The 21079-nt window shown below is 40.4% G+C and overlaps 1 protein-coding gene across 3 annotated transcripts in view; it reads left to right on the forward strand.

The window, feature by feature from the left end:
* RUBCNL (rubicon like autophagy enhancer) overlaps positions 1-21079 on the forward strand; it is a 136011-nt gene that overhangs the window by 56943 nt on the left and 57989 nt on the right. For all 3 annotated transcript variants that reach the window (XM_069205391.1, XM_069205390.1, XM_069205392.1), the window contains 4 exons: positions 3906-3966; positions 4096-4228; positions 8553-8698; positions 9826-9890. In XM_069205391.1, coding sequence (XP_069061492.1) covers positions 3906-3966; positions 4096-4228; positions 8553-8698; positions 9826-9890 — 405 coding nt within the window. The remainder of the gene's footprint in view (positions 1-3905; positions 3967-4095; positions 4229-8552; positions 8699-9825; positions 9891-21079) is intronic.

The raw sequence follows: 21079 nt of genomic DNA on the forward strand, positions 1-21079 counted from the left end.
TGTTTTCCGTTCCTCTTTGCAGTTTGTTGTTTTAGGCATAAAGGAAGACCAAGAGAATCCATGTGTCGATATTATGAGTAATTTCTATTTCAATTAACATAAAAAAATGGCCCCAGCAGCACTTGTCCCTCTCGAATACAATCAGTTCAAAATTTCTCAATATTTTAGCCGTATTCAAAGAAAGCCACATGAAGTAACTACTCATCAGTCCATTTGTTATTTCAAAACATTCTTTGTATCTTTATTCTTCTTTTTCACAATAAATTCAATCTTCCCTTCCCCATAGCCAAAGCATTTCGTCCTATTCAAGGACTTCTTCAGGGCTACAAATTACAATAACACTGGATTATATTCCACCCTTCCCTTAATGTATATTACAATTTAAAATCCAAACAATCTTATACGAGCTGCATGCAAGCAAAATTCCAAAAATGTTTTTGACACATTATCTCTTCAGATGTGGCTTTAGTCAGCACCTTCCCAATCGTATTTGTTTTTCAAATCATTCAACATAATTTTACAAAAATGGGGCCTTTATGGTGGGCAGTAATTACTATTTCATCTTTCTAAGCAATATGCTATCAATCCAATCCCATGTGTTTGGATAATCCACATTAGATTAAGTTAATCTTCTAGCCATGATTTAGTCTGTAGCTTGATTTCAATATTTCTGTTTTGTCAAAGCAAGCCTGTTCTACCAAACAGCAGTTCTAGCTGGGGACTAAAGTTGCACAATACACATTTTGTTATATGAACACCCCACATCCATTCCCACACCCCTACATTCATGTTGTAATTCTGTAATTATATACCTGTTTTACATGATGCAAAATCCTACATCAGTGTCTGAGTGTTTGACGTAATGATATCTATAATAATGTTTTCTCGTTATGGTCAGCAACTGCTCCTTAGTTCTGGCAACCACCATGGTCATACTGGGCCCATGGTCTGGTCCTACAAACACCATGCCTTAATTGTCACAATTCTCAATATTGTGCTAGAAACATAGTAAGGGCCTCCTGAACCGAGTCAGCACCCATTCTTAACTCCTCTATGGCTTAGAACTCAAGCCAGTACCTTACTCATTTATTGCAAATATCCAGTTTTTCTCTTTAGCCTCTGTCAGTGCTCAGTTTCACTATTGAACATTTATGCAACTCCTTTTCCCACAAATCGTTATCTCTGTATACAAACTAATTTGTGATCTATTTAACAGCGCATCGAGTCCATGTGCGATCCACAAAAAAAGTCCCACAGCCCATCCACACATCTCCATGGACCCCCTTTCCTCACTGTGTGGTAAACACTGCCCAACATTAACGCTTCCCTCAATAAGCAACCCTTTCTCACCACGGTGGGCATGAGTCTCCCCCTCGATTGCACTGCAGCACGTCCTAAATAAGTAGAGGACATGGCTCGCCATCAGAGCATTTTTAAGTCTCCCACTAACAAGCCACACCTACTACGTCTCTGTGCACTTGCCGCCAACATTGTATGTGGTGTGGCTGCCATCTAACAATATGCATATTTCCTAAGTCCATAGTAACCTATCTAATTGGTAGCCATCTTGCAATATGCATGCCCCCTAGATCCGTCACACATTCAACTTTCGATATAGCATTGTTAGTTATGCTGTATAACCATCTTATTCCGACACACTCCTCTTTCCAAATTTCAATCTCACATCCTGATGTGTTTCTCATGATGTAAACAAAATCAACAAAATCTCCCATCCCTGTCTTTGTGCACGTATAGCCAACTTTGGATGTGGTATGGCAGTCATCTGTGCTTATTTCCTAGGTCCTTAATAACATATCTAATTGGTGGCCATCTTGGAATATGTATGCCCCCTAGATCTGTTGCGTATTCAATTGTCAACATAGCATTGTTATATATTATACAACAGAACTATCAATCTCATTGTGACACTTTTCACTTTCTAAATTTCCATCTCACACCCTCGCCTATTTCTCTTGATGTAAAAGAAAAAAAATCAGATCTCCCATCCCAGTCGATGCAAACTTGCATCCAACATCTTATGTAATATGGCGCGATCTTACAATGAGCATATTTCATAGGTCCTGAATAACCTATCTACTTGGCTGCTATCTCACAATATGCATGTCTCCTAAACCCATCGCATATTCAGTTGTTGATACAGCATTAATATTATACAACAGAACAAGGTCACAAGATAATGTTAACCATATGGTGACCAAATGATCATTATGTTTGTAACATGCATAGCGGCATAGGAGGTGCCATACATATTTAAAGCTGGCCGCCAAAATGAACAATGTAAATCTGTTGTGCTGTGTTGGCAGTACGTTCTCATAGATGAGGGTTGGAGATCTGGTTTGTTTCTCATCATGAGAAATACATGAGGATGTGAGATTGAAATTTAGAAAGCGAAAAGTGTCCCAATGATAATGCTGTATCGACAATTGAATATGGGACGATCTAGGGGGCATGCATACTGTGAGATGGCCGCCAAGTGGATTAGTTACAATGGACCTAGTAAATATGCACATTGTAAAATGGCCGCTATACTACATACAGTGTTGGCTGCACGTTTGTATAGACAGGGACTGGAGATCTGATTTGTTTGTTTTACATCATGAGAAATTCGTGTGAATGTGAGACTGAAATTTAGAAAGCGATAAGTGCCACAGTGAGATTGTTATAGATTATACAACAGAACTATCAATGCTCTATCGATAGTTGAATATGCGATGGATCTAGGGGGCATACATATTGCAAGGTGTCCCCCAATTGGGGGGGGGGGGGTCGTATAACAAACAAAATTGTGCATTGTGCAACATTTGCCCCCTCTTAAGTGACTAAAAGTGTTGTTTGGTGTAACAGGTTTGCTTTGACAAAACAGAATATTAAAATTGAGCCATAAATTAAATCATGGCTAGCAGATTCATTTAATCTATTGTGGATTGTCTGTATACATGGAATTAAACTGATGGTATATTGCTTAGAAAGATTAAATCGTGATTACTCCCCGTGCAAGGCCTCCTTTTTCTAAAATTATGTTGAATGACTTGAAAAACAAATAAGATTAGGTATGTGTTGACTAAAGCGACATGTGAAGATATACATCCAAAAAAAGTGGAATTTTGCTTGCATGCTGTTTGTATTGATTTTAAACTGTAATATACATTTTAATGGGAGGGTGGAATATAATCCAATGTTAATGTATTTTGTAGCTCTGGAGAACTCCTTGAATGGGACTAAACGCGATGGCTACGGAGAAGGGACGATTGAACATATTGTGGAAAAAAAAGACTAAAGATACAAAGAATATTTTGAAATAACAAATGGACTGATGAGTAGTTCATGTGGCTTTTTTTTTTTTTTTAAATATTGCTCCGATATTGAAAATATTTTTAACTGATTGTATTCCGAGACAAGTGGTTCTGGGGCCATCTTTTATGTTAACTGATGCAAGGGTTTTTTTGCTTTATAGGTGGATGAGGAGGACTGACCCCTCCGGCTCCTTGCACACAAGTTGGGTAACGATTGGCCTACTGAGATAGGTGCGACAAATTGAGCCCCAGTCTTGCTGTAGATCATTTGTTTAATTTCTATTTCAAACCTGCCAGTGTCTCACCAGATTCTGTTGTAATGCAGTTTTTTTGTGGCTGGAAGAGGAAGGAGACTATTTGGTGATATTTAGTTTTATTTAACATTTTTTTTTTTTTATGTGCAGTGTTTGTTTTAATGTGAAAACTTTCAGGCAGGTGAAAGTTAAATGTCTGGAAACAGATTTAAAAATAAAAGTTTAATCCAGAAATACAGTTTTGCTAAAATAAACAGGTGCCAGAAAGTAGCTGGTGTCTAAAGTGTTTTTACATAGATCTGAGGTGAATTAATGTTTTTTTCCCCCTCTTCAATAGAATTGGATGATTATGAAAAGGCAGTAACTGTGTCTCCATGCCCTCGAGAATCAGTGGAAAGGTAGTGTTTTCTGTTTTATTTGGAGTTTCCTAAATATACAAAAAATATCTGAGATGCAAAACCTTAACCAGCACCAGTTACAAGAAAGCAAGTAATAACTGCATATTGACTTTTCAATTCTCATTTCAGATCCTCTTATGTGCCCGGCTCAAACTCTGCTGAAGTAACAGCACAACAGCTGTATAGGAACTTCCGAAAGTGCTGGCTGCAGGCAGAGGCAGACTGTCAAATGACAGCTTCACTAAACGCAACTAAGCAAAATGTATGTGTTACTACAACAATAGGGAAGCCTACATGATACCTCAAAATGATGTCTAGTTTCCGGAATGGTGGAGCTAGTTTGACAGATGCCTGTCCTAATACTTTTCTTTTCAAGCACATTTTTACTCACAGAATTCACGAAGGATATAAATTGTGACTGAATTTCTTACTTTGTACTTCCTTTGGCATGATGGACTGTGCAGAGTGGATGCATAGGGTGTAAGTTTCCCTCAATGGAAGAATCAGTTCTTCCTTCTCTTAAAGTGGTTGAAGAAACTAAATGCAACCAATTATTGAGCTATAGGCGTGCTTCACTTTTTTCATCTTCTGTATTTGAGTTGGTTTGATTCATAGTATGCAATTTCTGTACACAAAATTACATCTGGACATGAACTGTTGCAAGAAACCACAAACTGAGGACCGCAGATCTGCCAAACTCACACGGTCCCACTGTGTTGCACACGGTATTGGCTCCTGTCCGCTCGTGAGCAGCCAATATCCCACAGTGGCAGAGAAAACGGGCTGAAAGCCTCTGTAAACATTGGTTTTCTGCTTGTTTTCAGAGGCTTTTAACTACCAGTCCCTATTAATGTTTTGACAACACCCCAGGACATCGGCAACAGCCTCAGCAAGCTTTCTTTCTTTATTTTAGTTTTTTTTTTATTTCTTAATTTATTTATTTATTTTTAGAGGAGGGTGTTTGGGGCCGGGATGAGAGTGGGGGCAAAAGTGCTTCTTGTCATGATGCCACACCCCTTCTGAGGCCCCCAACCCCTACTCACACTGAGATTTTTCTAGAAGTTGGAAGATCTGAGAATGACCAAGAAAGAGAGGGTTTTCAAAGCCTTTAACAAACTTTATATAAGCTCTAGGAATGATAAACCTCTGATGAGGTGACTGGACCGAACACCTGTGTTTGAGTTTGGTGGGACAATCAATAAGAGATAAATGATAGCATTTGTTTGGGCACTTTCCTCCAAATATTTTCTGATCAGTTTAAACTCTATTTTCAATAAACAACCAAAGCAAATGCTTCGGAACTATTGCATATTGATCCTCTATTTCAGTCTACAAATTGGTTGAATTGTTGTAGTTTTGCAGAATGGATTATGTTAGACACATGTTCTAAATACTGCTGCCATCTTTTGTTTGGTTTGGGGTTAAAATGTTATCTTATAAGTTTGAAAACCTTTTTTGTGGTGAGTGTTGACAGAAGATATATCTATAGGCAAAAAACCCTGACCGACCCATTCTGATGTTGACCATGAATCCACTCTAGCTTTAGATTTACCTTTTCGACTGTCTCAGCAGTCACTGAGGGTTAGGGCAGAGGATTCTCTGTGTAGAGGGTGATCTAAGACCAGACATTAACTTCATGGCTCATGCCTACCGATTATTTAGAAATCCACAATGTAGGAAGTTCTAGTTTTATTTACAGATTTGTGGGCTCCACATGCTGCTTTCATATGGGGAAATGTAATAAACCCAGGTTTGGTTAAGGTTGTCAGTGACTGACCCATGGATAGACAAACTCCTTCTATATCCATTAAGTATATCTAGATAATTGTGAGACATGGCAAAAGGCTGTTATAAAGTTTCCACCCAAAACAATTTATGAGCAGTAGACACTGCATTGCCATCTGATACGAGTAAAAACTTGGATGCCACACAAGGCTGAAAAAGCAATTTTCTGTAGTGCCTTGCTGATGTTTTTATAACTCAAAGTACGGTTTCATCAAAGGTTATCTCTGCACTTACAAATAATACAGTTACTGTTGAGACTTAAGCATCCAGACAAGAAAGCTGTTTGAAACCCCTTGAAGCCCGGAAGACGTAGGAAAAGAAAGCGGAGGAGCAGGTATCATAACAAATTGTAAGATCCTAAAAGGCAAAGATCTGAGTCTTGTTGTGACAGGAAAATTAAAACAAGCAGCTAGAAACAAGTCCATCAACACAAATTACCTTATCATAGTCATAAGACGTTTGAGTCAAAAGGCCGCATAAAAGGACTTGCTACTGGGAGGGCTAAGTTCTTTGGGGAATAAAGTCTCTGAAAAAAATACCAAACACTAGAAAGCAGAATGGGGCACTCTTTGAGACATTCTTTTGACTCATTTTAGATTAGGAGATAGAAATGTAAAAATTTCTTAGGTAAAAAAAGATTTTTCAGTTCACAGGTAGAGTTCTACTGCTACGGTGTTTTTAAGAATTTAACGTGAAAGATATAAAAATGTGTTTTGAAGGCCCTGGTGAATCTGCTTCACACATTCCTGAATCCATCATTAGAGCTCTAAAGAAAAAAGACACCAGGTCCATGCAGACCATTAAATAAATATTCAGTTTCATATAAAGCATTACCTACCAGAGTTGAGTGAGAAGAATCTGGGGAAGAAGCACGAATCAGCTAAGATTCGAAGTCTGAATGAATACATAACGCCTTGATCAAATGGAGCAGTCCAATAACCTGAAATTGTGGAATATAGCTTTGGAAATATTTTTTTTAAAACTGTATATCAAGATCATTTATGTGCATAAACCATATTCTTTTTGTAAGCCAGGTACATCAAAATCGGTGAAAGTTAATACAAGCCTTCACAACAGGGTGCAGCGCATGCTTACCCACAGTATGATTTTGTGATTGTCACCATATCTGGATGAATGCATTGCATCTGGGGCAATGGCAGGCCTTTCTAATCACGGAAAGTGATAAAACTGTAGGTGGCAAACTAACGGTCACCATCTCTAAATGCATGACACACTATGACGGTGCACAGTGGGAAAGCATATGGCAGCTGCATCAATACATGCCTTAAGAACTTTGCAAAATTAGAGGGTAGTGATAAGGAATAACAAAACATGGGTCGTAATATTATCAAGAGTGCTCGGATCTGATGAGGAAGTGCCATGGGGTACAATTATTTGTCCAAAATATGCCTATTGAAGACTTTATTTGGTAGGCAAGTAGAGAACCCTGCCACGGAGTACCAGTAATTCTAGGGCATCTGAACATTGTTAACAGTATCTTTGGAAACAAAAATGTGTCTGCATTTAGTCTGCAGCTAGTGGCATTCCCTTTTAGTTTCAGCTGGTTCTCAACCTGCCCTTTTGAAATGCTGATTTTGAAGTACTAATCTCTCTCAAATGATGAACTGTAGGGCTTCAAAATGATCTTTTTAAGAGTAGGACACATAATATATATCTTTTCTTTGGAATAGTGTTGTTGTTTCAGCAAAATCTGTACTTAACAAATAAGTAAGATTTCCTCGCTTTGTGATTGCTGAAGGTATTTATTAGAAAATATTGAATATGGCGATTACGTCAAATCCCTAGAATAGTAAATGCCAATATAATTACAGTTTCTGGAAAGGAATACCTTTTTTGTAAGAGACCCTTTGCACTGACCATGGTATTGATAGACATGTGGCATCTACAAAATCCATCATCCTTTTTAAATGCTGCTGTCACGTAAAATGTTAGTATATTCTAATGAGCAAATGAGTAGATCCAAGTGAGCAAGATACGGACTCCAGAAGCTATCTTAAATAACTTAGAGAAGTGGAAGTTGTGAAGTTGTAGCAAAGTAGTATTGTTAATCTTAAAGATATTTAGCCTTGAACGTTTTTTTTTTTGTTTTTTTTTTTTGTTGTTGTTTTTGGGGCTGCATTACTAATCTTTAATAATATTTCTTGCAATGTAACCTCTGGTCCCTGGAACGTATTATCTGGTGCACGTTCCTTAGACAAGAAGAGTTTAATTACAGATAGTCAATGGAAATGATGAACATAAAGTTGATACTGAATTGGGTAGTATGCATAGCAGAATATGAAATAAGCAAACTGCAGTTTAATCTAAGGTGCCAGTCTTGCCTGTGGGGTGAGATTTAAGAACAGGGATATTTGTAATACTAGGTCACATTCAGTATTTCTGAAATTGTTCCAGCATTTATTAATGCCAACAAGGTATCTCCTAGAGTTGAAAATTCCTGAAAGCCCCTTTTAATATTCTGTGTTTATTTTGCTATCCTTAAACTATGTTGTTTGTTAGTTTCCTGTTGAAATGGTGGTAGTTTCCATTTATCGCGTTCACCTCCATACTGTGGCCTCTTTCTGGCTTTAAAAAATAGTCTTTGGAGGCAAATATTTAAACAGTTAACCTTCATCCCAAAGTTATTATCTAATGATGCTAGTCTAATGATCAGAGAGATGCGAGTCCTGCAAGGTTTGCATGGTATCTGTCTGCATAGGATATTTTTGATGTTAACTAAATATGAACAGTGATTGTTTTAAGCAAGAAATAATAGACAGCCTACGATTTCACTGTTTTAGGTTGTGCATAAACACGATCTGATGATGGAATTTGAGTCCAGTGCGAACCTGGTCAAAGAGATAAAATTGAAGTCCAAACTACGAGGTTCTTGTGAATGGGCCCCACCAAGATTTCAAATTATATTTAACATTCATCCATCTTGGAAGTAAGTGTTTGAGGACTCTCTCACAAATTGTATAATTATGTGTTTAAAAACGTGTGATATTTTGTGCACATCAGTCTTGTGTTTTATCAAATATGAACAACCAAAATCTGTATATGAAAAATTAAAAAGGCTGATGAAAAATCGTTTTCAAAAATAGATTTGCTGGTGTATTTTTCTTGATTTAAAACTTTTTTTTTTGTAATGGTGCATTCATTGAGGCAATGGAATTTCACCTTATTTTAGGACCTATTTCAGAAGTAGCATGTTATAAATCTTGCCCTTTGTGCATGTTGTCTGATTGTGCACAAATAATTCTGCACTGGTACATTCAATCATGTGAAAACCTTTTCCATATGATACTGCATTTGTAGCAAATCTTTATTATACCAAACACATCTTCAGTACTAGGTTGTGAAAAAATAATTCAGCAATTCAATATTGTATAATCCCGGTAGACCATCAGTCAAAATAAATATGGTGAGCACGTTTAGCCTTTTGCAAATTGCTTAGGTCTTTCAAATCATTGGCACTTGACTCTGGGGTCACCAGTGTCCAGATATAATGCATAACCCATTCCCTAAATTAAGTTGCTTATATTTAAATACCTCCCTTTCACCTAAAATGTCATTTGGGAAAAATGCTGGAGACCTGTTTGAATGTGCCATGTGCTTTCTACAAGATACCTTTGCCAGCCATCACATCATCATATCAATAGTTTAGGCATGAGCACTGAGGCACTCTGTAGTGGGCTGTCAATTTTCAAGTACTAGTTGTCAAAGATGGGGGGCCCTACCTTTCTAATAAATTATTATATAGTGGATGCGTTTACTGGGCTGCCAATAACATTGAGGCATCATGAATTTGAATGCATTTTTAAAAGGGATAACTGAATATAGCCCCAATGTTTAAATTGTTAGCTATGTTCAGCGCTGCAGATTTTATAGAATTATTGAGGGTGGGGCAATGCCATATTTGAAGATCAGTATTGTAGTTCCTAGAGCTCGCCAGGATATGCACATTTCTGATTTAGCTCAGAAAAGGGATCGCCTCACTTCGGGTGAACCTGCAATTAAGCTAAATAAAGAATTGCTGGAAGTAATATAGTTCATTGTGTTTCCTTTATGCAGGAGAGATGATGTGGTAGCAAGACAGCATTTTCGTTGTGCTGGTTGCGGTACCGAGGTAGAACCAAGTAAGTGTTTTCATTCGATGTTCTTTCAGATTAATTACTTCTTTTTCTTTGTCTGGTTGTGTCCACTCTACTAGTGTTGTGCGCTGCTTGCCAACTATTAACATTTAACTTAAAAATAAAATCATGAAGGTGGTGAACAGGCTCGAACTGCTCAGTGTTACCTTGAAGTAAAGATCATTTATAATTACATTTTTTAAAGATCTGTAAAACATATTTCTGAACAAAAACAACATTTACAGTCTTCTAGTAGTTTCCCAATGTTGTCTACTATTGTTCTCTTGCATGGTATATAGTTGCAAATGTATTTCCCTATATTGTCATTACTGTTATGTCTGTGCCTGCCTTGTCTGTTGGAATGTGATCCTCTATCTCAGGATTGCAGGTTCTAACCTGCCGTTTGCAATAACTAGAATTTGGCCGTTGGTGAAGAGAAGTTAGTGGTCAATCAAGATTTGCAGCACTGTCTGCCTGCATGTTCTCGTAGGTTATGCCTAAATGGATGTCTCCAACCTTTCCTGTAACAGCTTCTTGCTTTCAGTGAAAGTCCTCTCGAGCTACCAGTAACATTAATGTTGTATTAGTAACCACACCAGACAAGATTACATTGGTGGCTACCATATACAAGATTACGAACTGTGATCATCTCAGTACACCTGACAGGATTGCCAGTAGTAGTGTAAAAAAAAGGTTTTATCATTTCAGAATTTCTCATCCGGGGTATTGTATAACAATGATGGCTGCAATGCCTAAGGCACCAAGGTTATGATATTACAGGGAGTGCAGAATTATTAGGCAAATGAGTATTTTGACCACATCATCCTCTTTATGCATGTTGTCTTACTCCAAGCTGTATAGGCTCGAAAGCCTACTACCAATTAAGCATATTAGGTGATGTGCATCTCTGTGATGAGAAGGGGTGTGGTCTAATGCCATCAACACCCTATATCAGGTGTGCATAATTATTAGGCAACTTCCTTTCCTTTGGCAAAATGGGTCAAAAGAAGGACTTGACAGGCTCAGAAAAGTCAAAAATAGTGAGATATCTTGCAGAGGGATGCAGCACTCTTAAAATTGCAAAGCTTCTGAAGCGTGATCATCGAACAATCAAGCGTTTCATTCAAAATAGTCAACAGGGTCGCAAGAAGCGTGTGGAAAAACCAAGGCGCAAAATAACTGCCCATGAACTGAGAAAAGTCAAGCGTGCAGCTGCCACGATGCCACTTGCCACCAGTTTGGCCATATTTCAGAGCTGCAACATCACTGGAGTGCCCAAAAGCACAAGGTGTGCAATACTCAGAGACATGGCCAAGGTAAGAAAGGCTGAAAGACGACCACCACTGAACACGACACACAAGCTGAAACGTCAAGACTGGGCCAAGAAATATCTCAAGACTGATTTTTCTAAGGTTTTATGGACTGATGAAATGAGAGTGAGTCTTGATGGGCCAGATGGATGGGCCCGTGGCTGGATTGGTAAAGGGCAGAGAGCTCCAGTCCGACTCAGACGCCAGCAAGGTGGAGGTGGAGTACTGGTTTGGGCTGGTATCATCAAAGATGAGCTTGTGGGGCCTTTTCGGGTTGAGGATGGAGTCAAGCTCAACTCCCAGTCCTACTGCCAGTTCCTGGAAGACACCTTCTTCAAGCAGTGGTACAGGAAGAAGTCTGCATCCTTCAAGAAAAACATGATTTTCATGCAGGACAATGCTCCATCACACGCGTCCAAGTACTCCACAGCGTGGCTGGCAAGAAAGGGTATAAAAGAAGGAAATCTAATGACATGGCCTCCTTGTTCACCTGATCTGAACCCCATTGAGAACCTGTGGTCCATCATCAAATGTGAGATTTACAAGGAGGGAAAACAGTACACCTCTCTGAACAGTGTCTGGGAGGCTGTGGTTGCTGCTGCACGCAATGTTGATGGTGAACAGATCAAAACACTGACAGAATCCATGGATGGCAGGCTTTTGAGTGTCCTTGCAAAGAAAGGTGGCTATATTGGTCACTGATTTGTTTTTGTTTTTGAATGTCAGAAATGTATATTTGTGAATGTTGAGATGTTATATTGGTTTCACTGGTAATAATAAATAATTGAAATGGGTATATATTTTTTTTTGTTAAGTTGCCTAATAATTATGCACAGTAATAGTCACCTGCACACACAGATATCCCCCTAACATAGCTAAAACTAAAAACAAACTAAAAACTACTTCCAAAAATATTCAGCTTTGATATTGAGTTTTTTGGGTTCATTGAGAACTGGTTGTTGTTCAATAATAAAATTAATCCTCAAAAATACAACTTGCCTAATAATTCTGCACTCCCTGTATTAATAAGTATATGTTCGATGGCATCTGTCGCTGTAGATACGCATGTTTTGCAATAGCTCGCCATCTGGTGTTGGGCCGGAGTGTTACAAGTTGTTTTTCTTCGAAGAAGTCTTTCGAGTCACGGGACCGAGTGACTCCTCCTTTTGTCTCCATTGCGCATGGGCGTCGACTCCATCTTCGATTGTTTTTTTTCCGCCATCGGGTTCGGACGTGTTCCTGTCGCTCCGAGTTTCGGAATGGAAAATTAGCTAATTTCGGAAGATTTTCGTCGGTATTGTTGCGTTCGGGATCGGCGTACTTAGATTCAACACCGCATCGAAGATCGAAGAGCTCCGGTGCCCTTCGGGGTAGTTTTTCGATCCCCGTCGAGGCCTGGTCGGCCCGACCGCGTGCTGAAGAACGCCGATGGAACGGACCCCGTTCCGTTTCTGCCCCAAATGCCACAATAAATACCCCTATACAGACCAACACTTGGTCTGTAACCTGTGCCTGTCGCCTGAGCACAGTGAAGACACCTGTGAGGCCTGTCGTGCGTTCCGGTCCCAAAAGACACTCCGAGACCGTCGAGCCAGAAGACTTCAGAAGGCGTCCGCGCCGACAGCCCACCGAGAGTTCGAGGAGCAGGAAGAGGAAGGTACCTTCTCGATCCAAGAATCGGACTCCGAAGGATTCGACGATACACAAACCGTGAGTAAGACGTCGAAAACCACACAGAGGAAAATTTACAAGGCCCAGGGGACGCCACTGCCATCAGGCCATGGCTCCACCCATAAATTCGGTGACCGACCGTCGGCACCGAAAAAGGCCCAAACAGTGCCGAGATCGTCCGACTCCGGTCGAGACACTGGCACGCAGCCTTCTGGGGACCGAGAAAGTGCTGGAGACAAGCCTCGACACCGAGATGCCGGTGTGGACACGGCTCGACGCCGAGACAGCGGCACCGAAGAAGATCGACGCCGAGAGGTTTCGGCCCCGAAAAAGAAAAAAGTCACCTCGGAGCCGAAAAAACACGCAGACAAGGTTTCGGTGCCGAAACAAACTGCAAGCGACCCAGCTTCTGGCTCTTATACAGAAGAGCACTCGCTAACCTCCCAAATGCAAAAGCATAGGTTTGAGGAAGAGCTACAATCAACTGATGTGGACCATACGCAAAAGCGTATCTTCATACAGCAGGGGACAGGAAAAATAAGCACCCTTCCCCCCATTAGCAGAAAGAGAAGGTTGGAGTTCCAAACTGAACAGACACCACAACCAAAAGTGGTGAAAAGAGTTACCCCACCACCCTCTCCTCCGCCCGTGCTTAACGTCTCACCAGCACGAACTCCATCACACCACCATAAGCCAGGGTGACCAAGATCAAGACGCATGGGACCTATACGACGCCCCAGTGTCAGATAACAGTCCGGAGGCATACCCTACGAAGCCATCTCCACCAGAAGACAGCACCGCGTATTCTCAAGTGGTGGCTAGAGCAGCACAATTTCACAACGTAAGCCTCCACTCCGAACAGGTCGAGGATGATTTTTTATTCAACACACTCTCCTCCACCCACAGCTCATACCAAAGCCTGCCTATGCTCCCTGGTATGCTCCGGCACGCGAAAGAAATCTTTAAGGAGCCGGTCAAAAGTAGGGCAATCACACCAAGGGTGGAAAAAAAGTATAAGGCGCCTCCTACAGACCCGGTTTTCATCACTACACAGCTGCCACCAGACTCTGTCGTTGTAGGAGCAGCTAGGAAAAGGGCCAACTCTCACACATCTGGAGATGCACCACCCCCAGATAAAGAAAGCCGCAAGTTCGATGCAGCTGGTAAAAGAGTCGCAGCACAAGCTGCAAACCAGTGGCGCATCGCGAACTCCCAGGCACTACTTGCGCGCTATGACAGAGCCCACTGGGACGAGATGCAACATCTCATTGAACATCTGCCCAAGGACTTACAAAATAGGGCAAAACAAGTGGTTGAGGAGGGACAGACCATTTCCAACAACCAGATCCGCTCCTCCATGGACGCTGCAGATACAGCTGCACGGACAATTAATACATCTGTAACTATCAGAAGGCATGCATGGCTCCGAACGTCTGGATTTAAACCAGAGATTCAACAAGCAGTTCTCAATATGCCTTTTAATGAAAAAGAACTGTTCGGTCCAGAAGTGGACACAGCGATTGAGAAACTCAAAAAAGATACGGACACTGCCAAAGCCATGGGCGCACTCTACTCCCCGCAGAGCAGAGGGAATTACAGCACATTCCGTAAAACACCCTTTCGAGGGGGGTTTCGGGATCAGAGCACACAAGCCAGCACCTCACAAGCAACACCGTCCAGTTACCAGGGATAGTATAGAGGAGGTTTTCGGGGACAATATAGAGGAGGGCAATTCCCTAGGAATAGAGGAAGATTTCAGAGCCCCAAAACCCCTACTACTAAACAGTGACTCACATGTCACTCACCCCCTCCACACAACACCAGTGGGGGGAAGAATAAGTCATTATTACAAAGCATGGGAGGAAATCACTACAGACACTTGGGTTCTAGCAATTATCCAACATGGTTATTGCATAGAATTTCTACAATTCCCTCCAAACATACCACCAAAAGCACAAAATTTGACAACACACCATTCCAATCTCCTGGAGATAGAAGTGCAGGCACTATTGCAAAAGAATGCAATCGAATTAGTGCCAAACACACAAATAAACACAGGAGTTTACTCACTGTACTTTCTGATACCAAAGAAGGACAAAACGCTGAGACCAATCCTAGACCTCAGAGTAGTGAACACTCATCAAATCAGACCACTTTCACATGGTCACACTACAAGAAGTATTGCCATTGCTAAAACTACACGACTACATGGCAACTTTAGACCTCAAGGATGCTTATTTCCATATACCAATACACCCATCGCACAGGAAATACCTAAGGTTTGTATTCAAGGGAATACATTACCAATTCAAGGTACTGCCTTTCGGATTAACTACCGCACCAAGAGTCTTTACCAAGTGTCTAGCGGTAGTCGCTGCACACATAAGAAGGCAGCAAACACATGTGTTCCCATATCTAGACGACTGGCTAATCAAGGCCCATTCGTTAATACAGTGCTCAAATCACACAAATCATATCATACAAACCCTCTTCAAACTAGGGTTCACCGTCAATTTCACAAAATCCAAAATTCTGCCGCGCAAGGTACAACAATACCTAGGAGCCATAATAGACACATCAAAAGGAGTAGCCACTCCAAGTCCACAAAGAATTCGAAATTTCAACACCATCATACAACGCATGTATCCAACACAAAGAATACACGCAAAGATGGTACTACAACTCCTAGGCATGATGTCTTCATGCATAGCCATTGTCCCAAACGCAAGACTGCACATGAGGCCCTTACAACAGTGCCTAGCATCACAATGGTCACAAGCACAGGGTCACCTTCTAGATCTGGTGTTAATAGACCGCCAAACTTACCTCTCGCTTCTGTGGTGGAACAACATAAATTTAAACAAAGGGCGGCCTTTCCAAGACCCAGTGCCTCAATACGTAATAACAACAGATGCTTCCATGACAGAGTGGGTAGCACACCTCGATCAACACAGCATACAAGGACAATGGAACGTACATCAAACAAAACCGCATATAAATCACCTAGAACTTCTAGCAGTTTTTCAAGCACTAAAAGCTTTCCAACCAATCATAGTTCACAAATACATTCTCGTCAAAACAGACAACATGACAACAATGTATTATCTAAACAAGCAAGGGGGGACGCACTCCACGCAGTTAAGCCTGCTAGCACAAAAGATTTGGCGTTGGGCAATTCACAACCAAATTCGCCTAATAGCACAATTTATACCAGGGATCCAAAATCAACTCGCAGACAATCTCTCTCGAGATCACCAACAGGTCCACGAATGGGAAATTCACCCCCAAATCCTGAACACTTATTTCAAACTCTGGGGAACACCTCAGATAGACTTGTTTGCGACAAGGGAGAACGCAAAATGCCAACACTTCGCATCCAGATACCCACACAAACAGTCCCAAGGCAATGCCCTATGGATGAACTGGTCAGGGATATTTGCTTACTCTTTTCCTCCTCTCCCTCTCCTTCCTTACCTGGTAAACAAACTCAGTCAAAACAAACTCAAACTCATATTGATAGCACCAACTTGGGCAAGGCAACCCTGGTACACAACGCTGCTAGACCTATCAGTAGTACCCTGCATCAAATTGCCCAACAGGCCAGATCTGTTGACACAGCACAACCAAAAGATCAGACACCCAGATCCAGCATCGTTGAATCTAGCAATCTGGCTCCTGAAATCCTAGAATTCGGGCACTTCCAACTTACCCAAGAATGTATGGAAGTCATAAAACAAGCCAGAAGGTCATCCACCAGGCACTGCTATGCAAGTAAATGGAAGAGGTTTGTTTGCTACTGCCATATTAATCAAATACAACCATTACACACAACTCCAGAACATGTAGTGGGTTACTTGCTTCACTTACAAAAATCTAACCTGGCTTTCTCTTCCATTAAAATACACCTTGCAGCAATATCTGCATACCTGCAGACTACCTATTCAACTTCCCTATATAAGATACCAGTCATTAAAGCATTCATGGAGGGCCTTAGGAGAATTATACCACCAAGAACACCTCCTGTTCCTTCATGGAACCTAAATGTTGTCCTAACTAGACTTATGGGTCCACCTTTTGAACCCATGCACTCCTGCGACATACAGTTCCTAACCTGGAAGGTGGCATTTCTCATCGCCATTACTTCCCTAAGAAGAGTAAGCGAGATTCAAGCGTTTACAATACAGGAACCTTTTATACAACTACACAAGAATAAGGTCGTCCTAAGGACCAATCCTAAATTTTTGCCAAAGGTTATTTCACCGTTCCATCTAAATCAAACAGTGGAACTTCCAGTGTTCTTTCCACAGCCAGATACCGTAGCTGAAAGGGCACTACATACATTAGATGTCAAAAGAGCATTGATGTATTACATTGACAGAACAAAAAACATCAGAAAGACTAAACCACTATTTATTGCATTTCAAAAACCTCATGCAGGAAACCCAATATCAAAACAAGGTATAGCCAGATGGATAGTTAAATGCATCCAAATCGGCTACCTTAAAGCTAAACGACAGCTGCCCATTACACCAAGGGCACACTCAACCAGAAACAAAGGTGCTACCATGGCCTTTCTAGGAAACATCCCAATGCAAGAAATATGTAAGGCAGCCACATGGTCTACGCCTCACACATTCACCAAGCACTACTGTGTAGACGTGTTATCCGCACAACAAGCCACAGTAGGTCAAGCCGTACTAAGAACATTATTTCAGACTACTTCCACTCCTACAGGCTGATCCACCGCTTTTGGGGAGATAACTGCTTACTAGTCTATGCAAAACATGCGTATCTACAGCGACAGATGCCATCGAACTGAAAATGTCACTTACCCAGTGTACATCTGTTCGTGGCATCAGTCGCAGTAGATTCGCATGTGCCCACCCGCCTCCCCGGGAGCCTGTAGCAGTTTGGAAGTTACCTTCAATTATTTATATATGTATCATCTCAACCTTAAATAGGTGCATACTTAGTCACTCCATTGCATGGGCACTATTACTACAATTTAACTCCTACCTCACCCTCTGCGGGGAAAAACAATCGAAGATGGAGTCGACGCCCATGCGCAATGGAGACAAAAGGAGGAGTCACTCGGTCCCGTGACTCGAAAGACTTCTTCGAAGAAAAACAACTTGTAACACTCCGGCCCAACACCAGATGGCGAGCAATTGCAAAACATGCGAATCTACTGCGACTGATGCCACGAACAGATGTACACTGGGTAAGTGACATTTTCATTATCATTAATGTACCAGCTTAAAAAAGGTTTTGAAAATTGAATCACTTGTCTTGAAACATCAGCTAAAGAATTCTGAAAATGCACATATTTTAACCTCCAATGCACACTCCATTTTGGTATGGATATATAAATTAAAGCATCAAATTTAGTAAGCTGAGCAGAATACGGGAGAGCTACTCACAAGTAGGTGGACAGCTACCAGTAGCTCACAAGCTACTCGCTGGAGAAGCTGACATAGTGCTGATAATACCTAATAACTAAGGTGGATTCTTATAATTTTCTGGACATCAGTCCCTACGTTAACCCTATTGGTGCTTTGGGCTACAGTAGGTGGGTGCTACAAGGGCCACTGTATCTGCACTTGCCAATAATGCCTCTTTGGGAGACTTGTCTTGCTAGCGCGTTTGACCTTAATAAGTAAACTTACAAGGGGACGCAAATAGGTCGATGAACCTTTTGCCTCGCAATTAAGATTTTCTTACCATAGCTCCATTACATAATCAATACACAATAAGCAATAATCATTAGCAATCAATAATCAAAGGAGTCAGTAATTGTCATGCACCATTACCTTTCAGTCATGAATAACCACACCTTTTAGTAAAAGTTAGAATATTTATTTCCCTCCATTAACAATGCTAAGGTCATGTAGCTTAATCTCAATATCAAATGTAACCCATACAGAAACAATACTGGCTGTCCAAAGTGGCAGAAGAAACGTAATCTAATCAAAGCTTGAACTACAACACATTCTAAAGTTACGGTGAAAATCAGTAACAAAGTCAACTGCGTCAAAGTAATTAAATACATTAAGTTTAGCAGAGAAATTCATCAAACATCTATCCCTATTAGCATAATTTCATTAGTGAGGAGCCTTAACTAACACCAGATTAGCATCAACATGTTGGGCTTCAGGCAAAAAGAGTTAGTAACACAAATTTTGAAAACATCTAACTATGGCTCTGTCAAAACAGTGCAGTTGGTACCTAGAAAGAAAAGCAAATATGCATAATAATAAACAGTCTATTGCATTATACCTATCCTTAGTGTGGATCAGCTAGCAGAGTCAGTCTTTGTCCCCAGGACATCAGTCGATCAGCAAGGCATCAGGATTCAGCATCAAAGTTCAGAAAATGCAAAGTCTCTAAGCATTAAAGTTAGGCAGGCCTCTTGTCAAGACGCTCAAGAAAATAACCCTTCGGTCAGGAAGAAAATGGGAAATGGTGGGGTCTTCTCTGTGTATTATTGTTATATTAAAACTAGTAAAACTACTTCCCAAATCCCTATCGGTCAGTTAATCACATATTCACACTTTGTTCAATAAAACTAAAACTCCAAATCTATGAATCCTACTATTACTCTGTTCACATGTCGTTGATTGGTTTGTCCTGCAATGTCCTCCGCATCCGGTTTTTCAGGTAACAATATTGTTGCAGCTTCCACTGCAATCAGTATCTCCATTGTTCTCCTCCTGAGAAAGTCAGTCTCACACATTACACACAAAATGTTACATTCGCAAGAACAGAATCTTCTAGCATTCGGCTCTCATGAGAAAGCTTCCGTTATGAGCACATTTAAACAATACAATAGAAATCACAGTCTAACTCTATTAAACGCTAAGAAATACAGCTTTGACATGAGGCCTGGCAAGTAGGCCAAGACATTCGCTAAGTTAAGGCCTACAATTAATAAAGCAAGAGCTTACTGCATAACCCTTAATATGACATATTATTACATTAGTCAAACATATATTCAACATTTCATAATATTAATTCTCTAGTATGCACACATTGTGAACATTGGCGGCCACTCATCGTAATCACATTTTCAAATGCGAGCATTACTTTCTATGTTGTTTTATTCCCTACATAAATTGCTTACTTAAAATACATAAACACTCATTAAAATTATTTATTAAAACACGTTCCCGATCAGCCTTACATAAGGGGGAGGAAGATCCAAGGAGCACTGTTTGTAATTAAATACGTTTTTTGGTCCATGCACCAGTATACAGAACATTTTTATATACAAAAATGTGGATGAAAAACTTTAAAAAGACATTAATAAAAATAGAAAATTTATGATTACAATAAAAGCAAATCAAATTGTGATTTAACACTCCCATAACAATGAATCAGAGCATAATGTTATTTTTAAAGAAAATAATTGGTTGCTTACTTTGTAAAGTTATGCAGAAGGCAAATGTTTTGGGTACTCTATCAAAATAGCAATTTCAGAATGCTTGTCCTAGGTGGATACAAGAAATGTTTTTTCCACAATTTGGCCTCTTCTTGAACCTCATATAAAGTGAGCAATTAATTATCCTGTGGTGCCTCCTTTCAGGGTATTATTAGATTGCTGATGGTGTGGGAGTGGTGTTAATGTATATTTGATCAAACAATCTAGATTTATGAATGGAAAGTATTTTCATGATGATGTTGTTAAATAAACATTTAAGAAAGGCTGTTTCCTTTGCTTAATAGTGGACATGCAGAAATAGTAAATCCCTTAAATGATTTTTTCCCTTTATGGCTGTCCAATACATTTTCCATTCAGGGTGTCAAGATAAATGTTATACTTTATCGGGGGTAGCGAGGGTGGGGGGTTTGTCCTCATTTCACAGCCTCTAGTTTTGCTCTTATCAAAGACAAAAATCTTTGCCATTCCCTGTTCTTAACTGGCTATAGCGTTTTGCTGAATTAAGTTCTAACAAATCCTGTTTCTCTCTGCAACGCAAAAGGATAATCATTCGACCAATATGGCTCTGTCCCACCAGTTTATAATGGGAAGCCACCTTCTCTAAGCCTTTTTAGTGTCGAGCGCAGAAGTGCTCTGGCCCCCGTTGTAATCTCTCTGTGGTCTTTTAACCATGCCCATGTCACGTCCATCAGTTTAATTGGTTTGTGGGCTTTCCTTTTAAAATTCACATGATTTCGTTTTTGAAAGGCATGCATACGTCATGACTTTTCAGTGTT

This window comes from Pleurodeles waltl, chromosome 8, assembly GCF_031143425.1.
Source record: "Pleurodeles waltl isolate 20211129_DDA chromosome 8, aPleWal1.hap1.20221129, whole genome shotgun sequence".
In the NCBI taxonomy this organism is placed as follows: Eukaryota; Metazoa; Chordata; class Amphibia; order Caudata; family Salamandridae; genus Pleurodeles; species Pleurodeles waltl.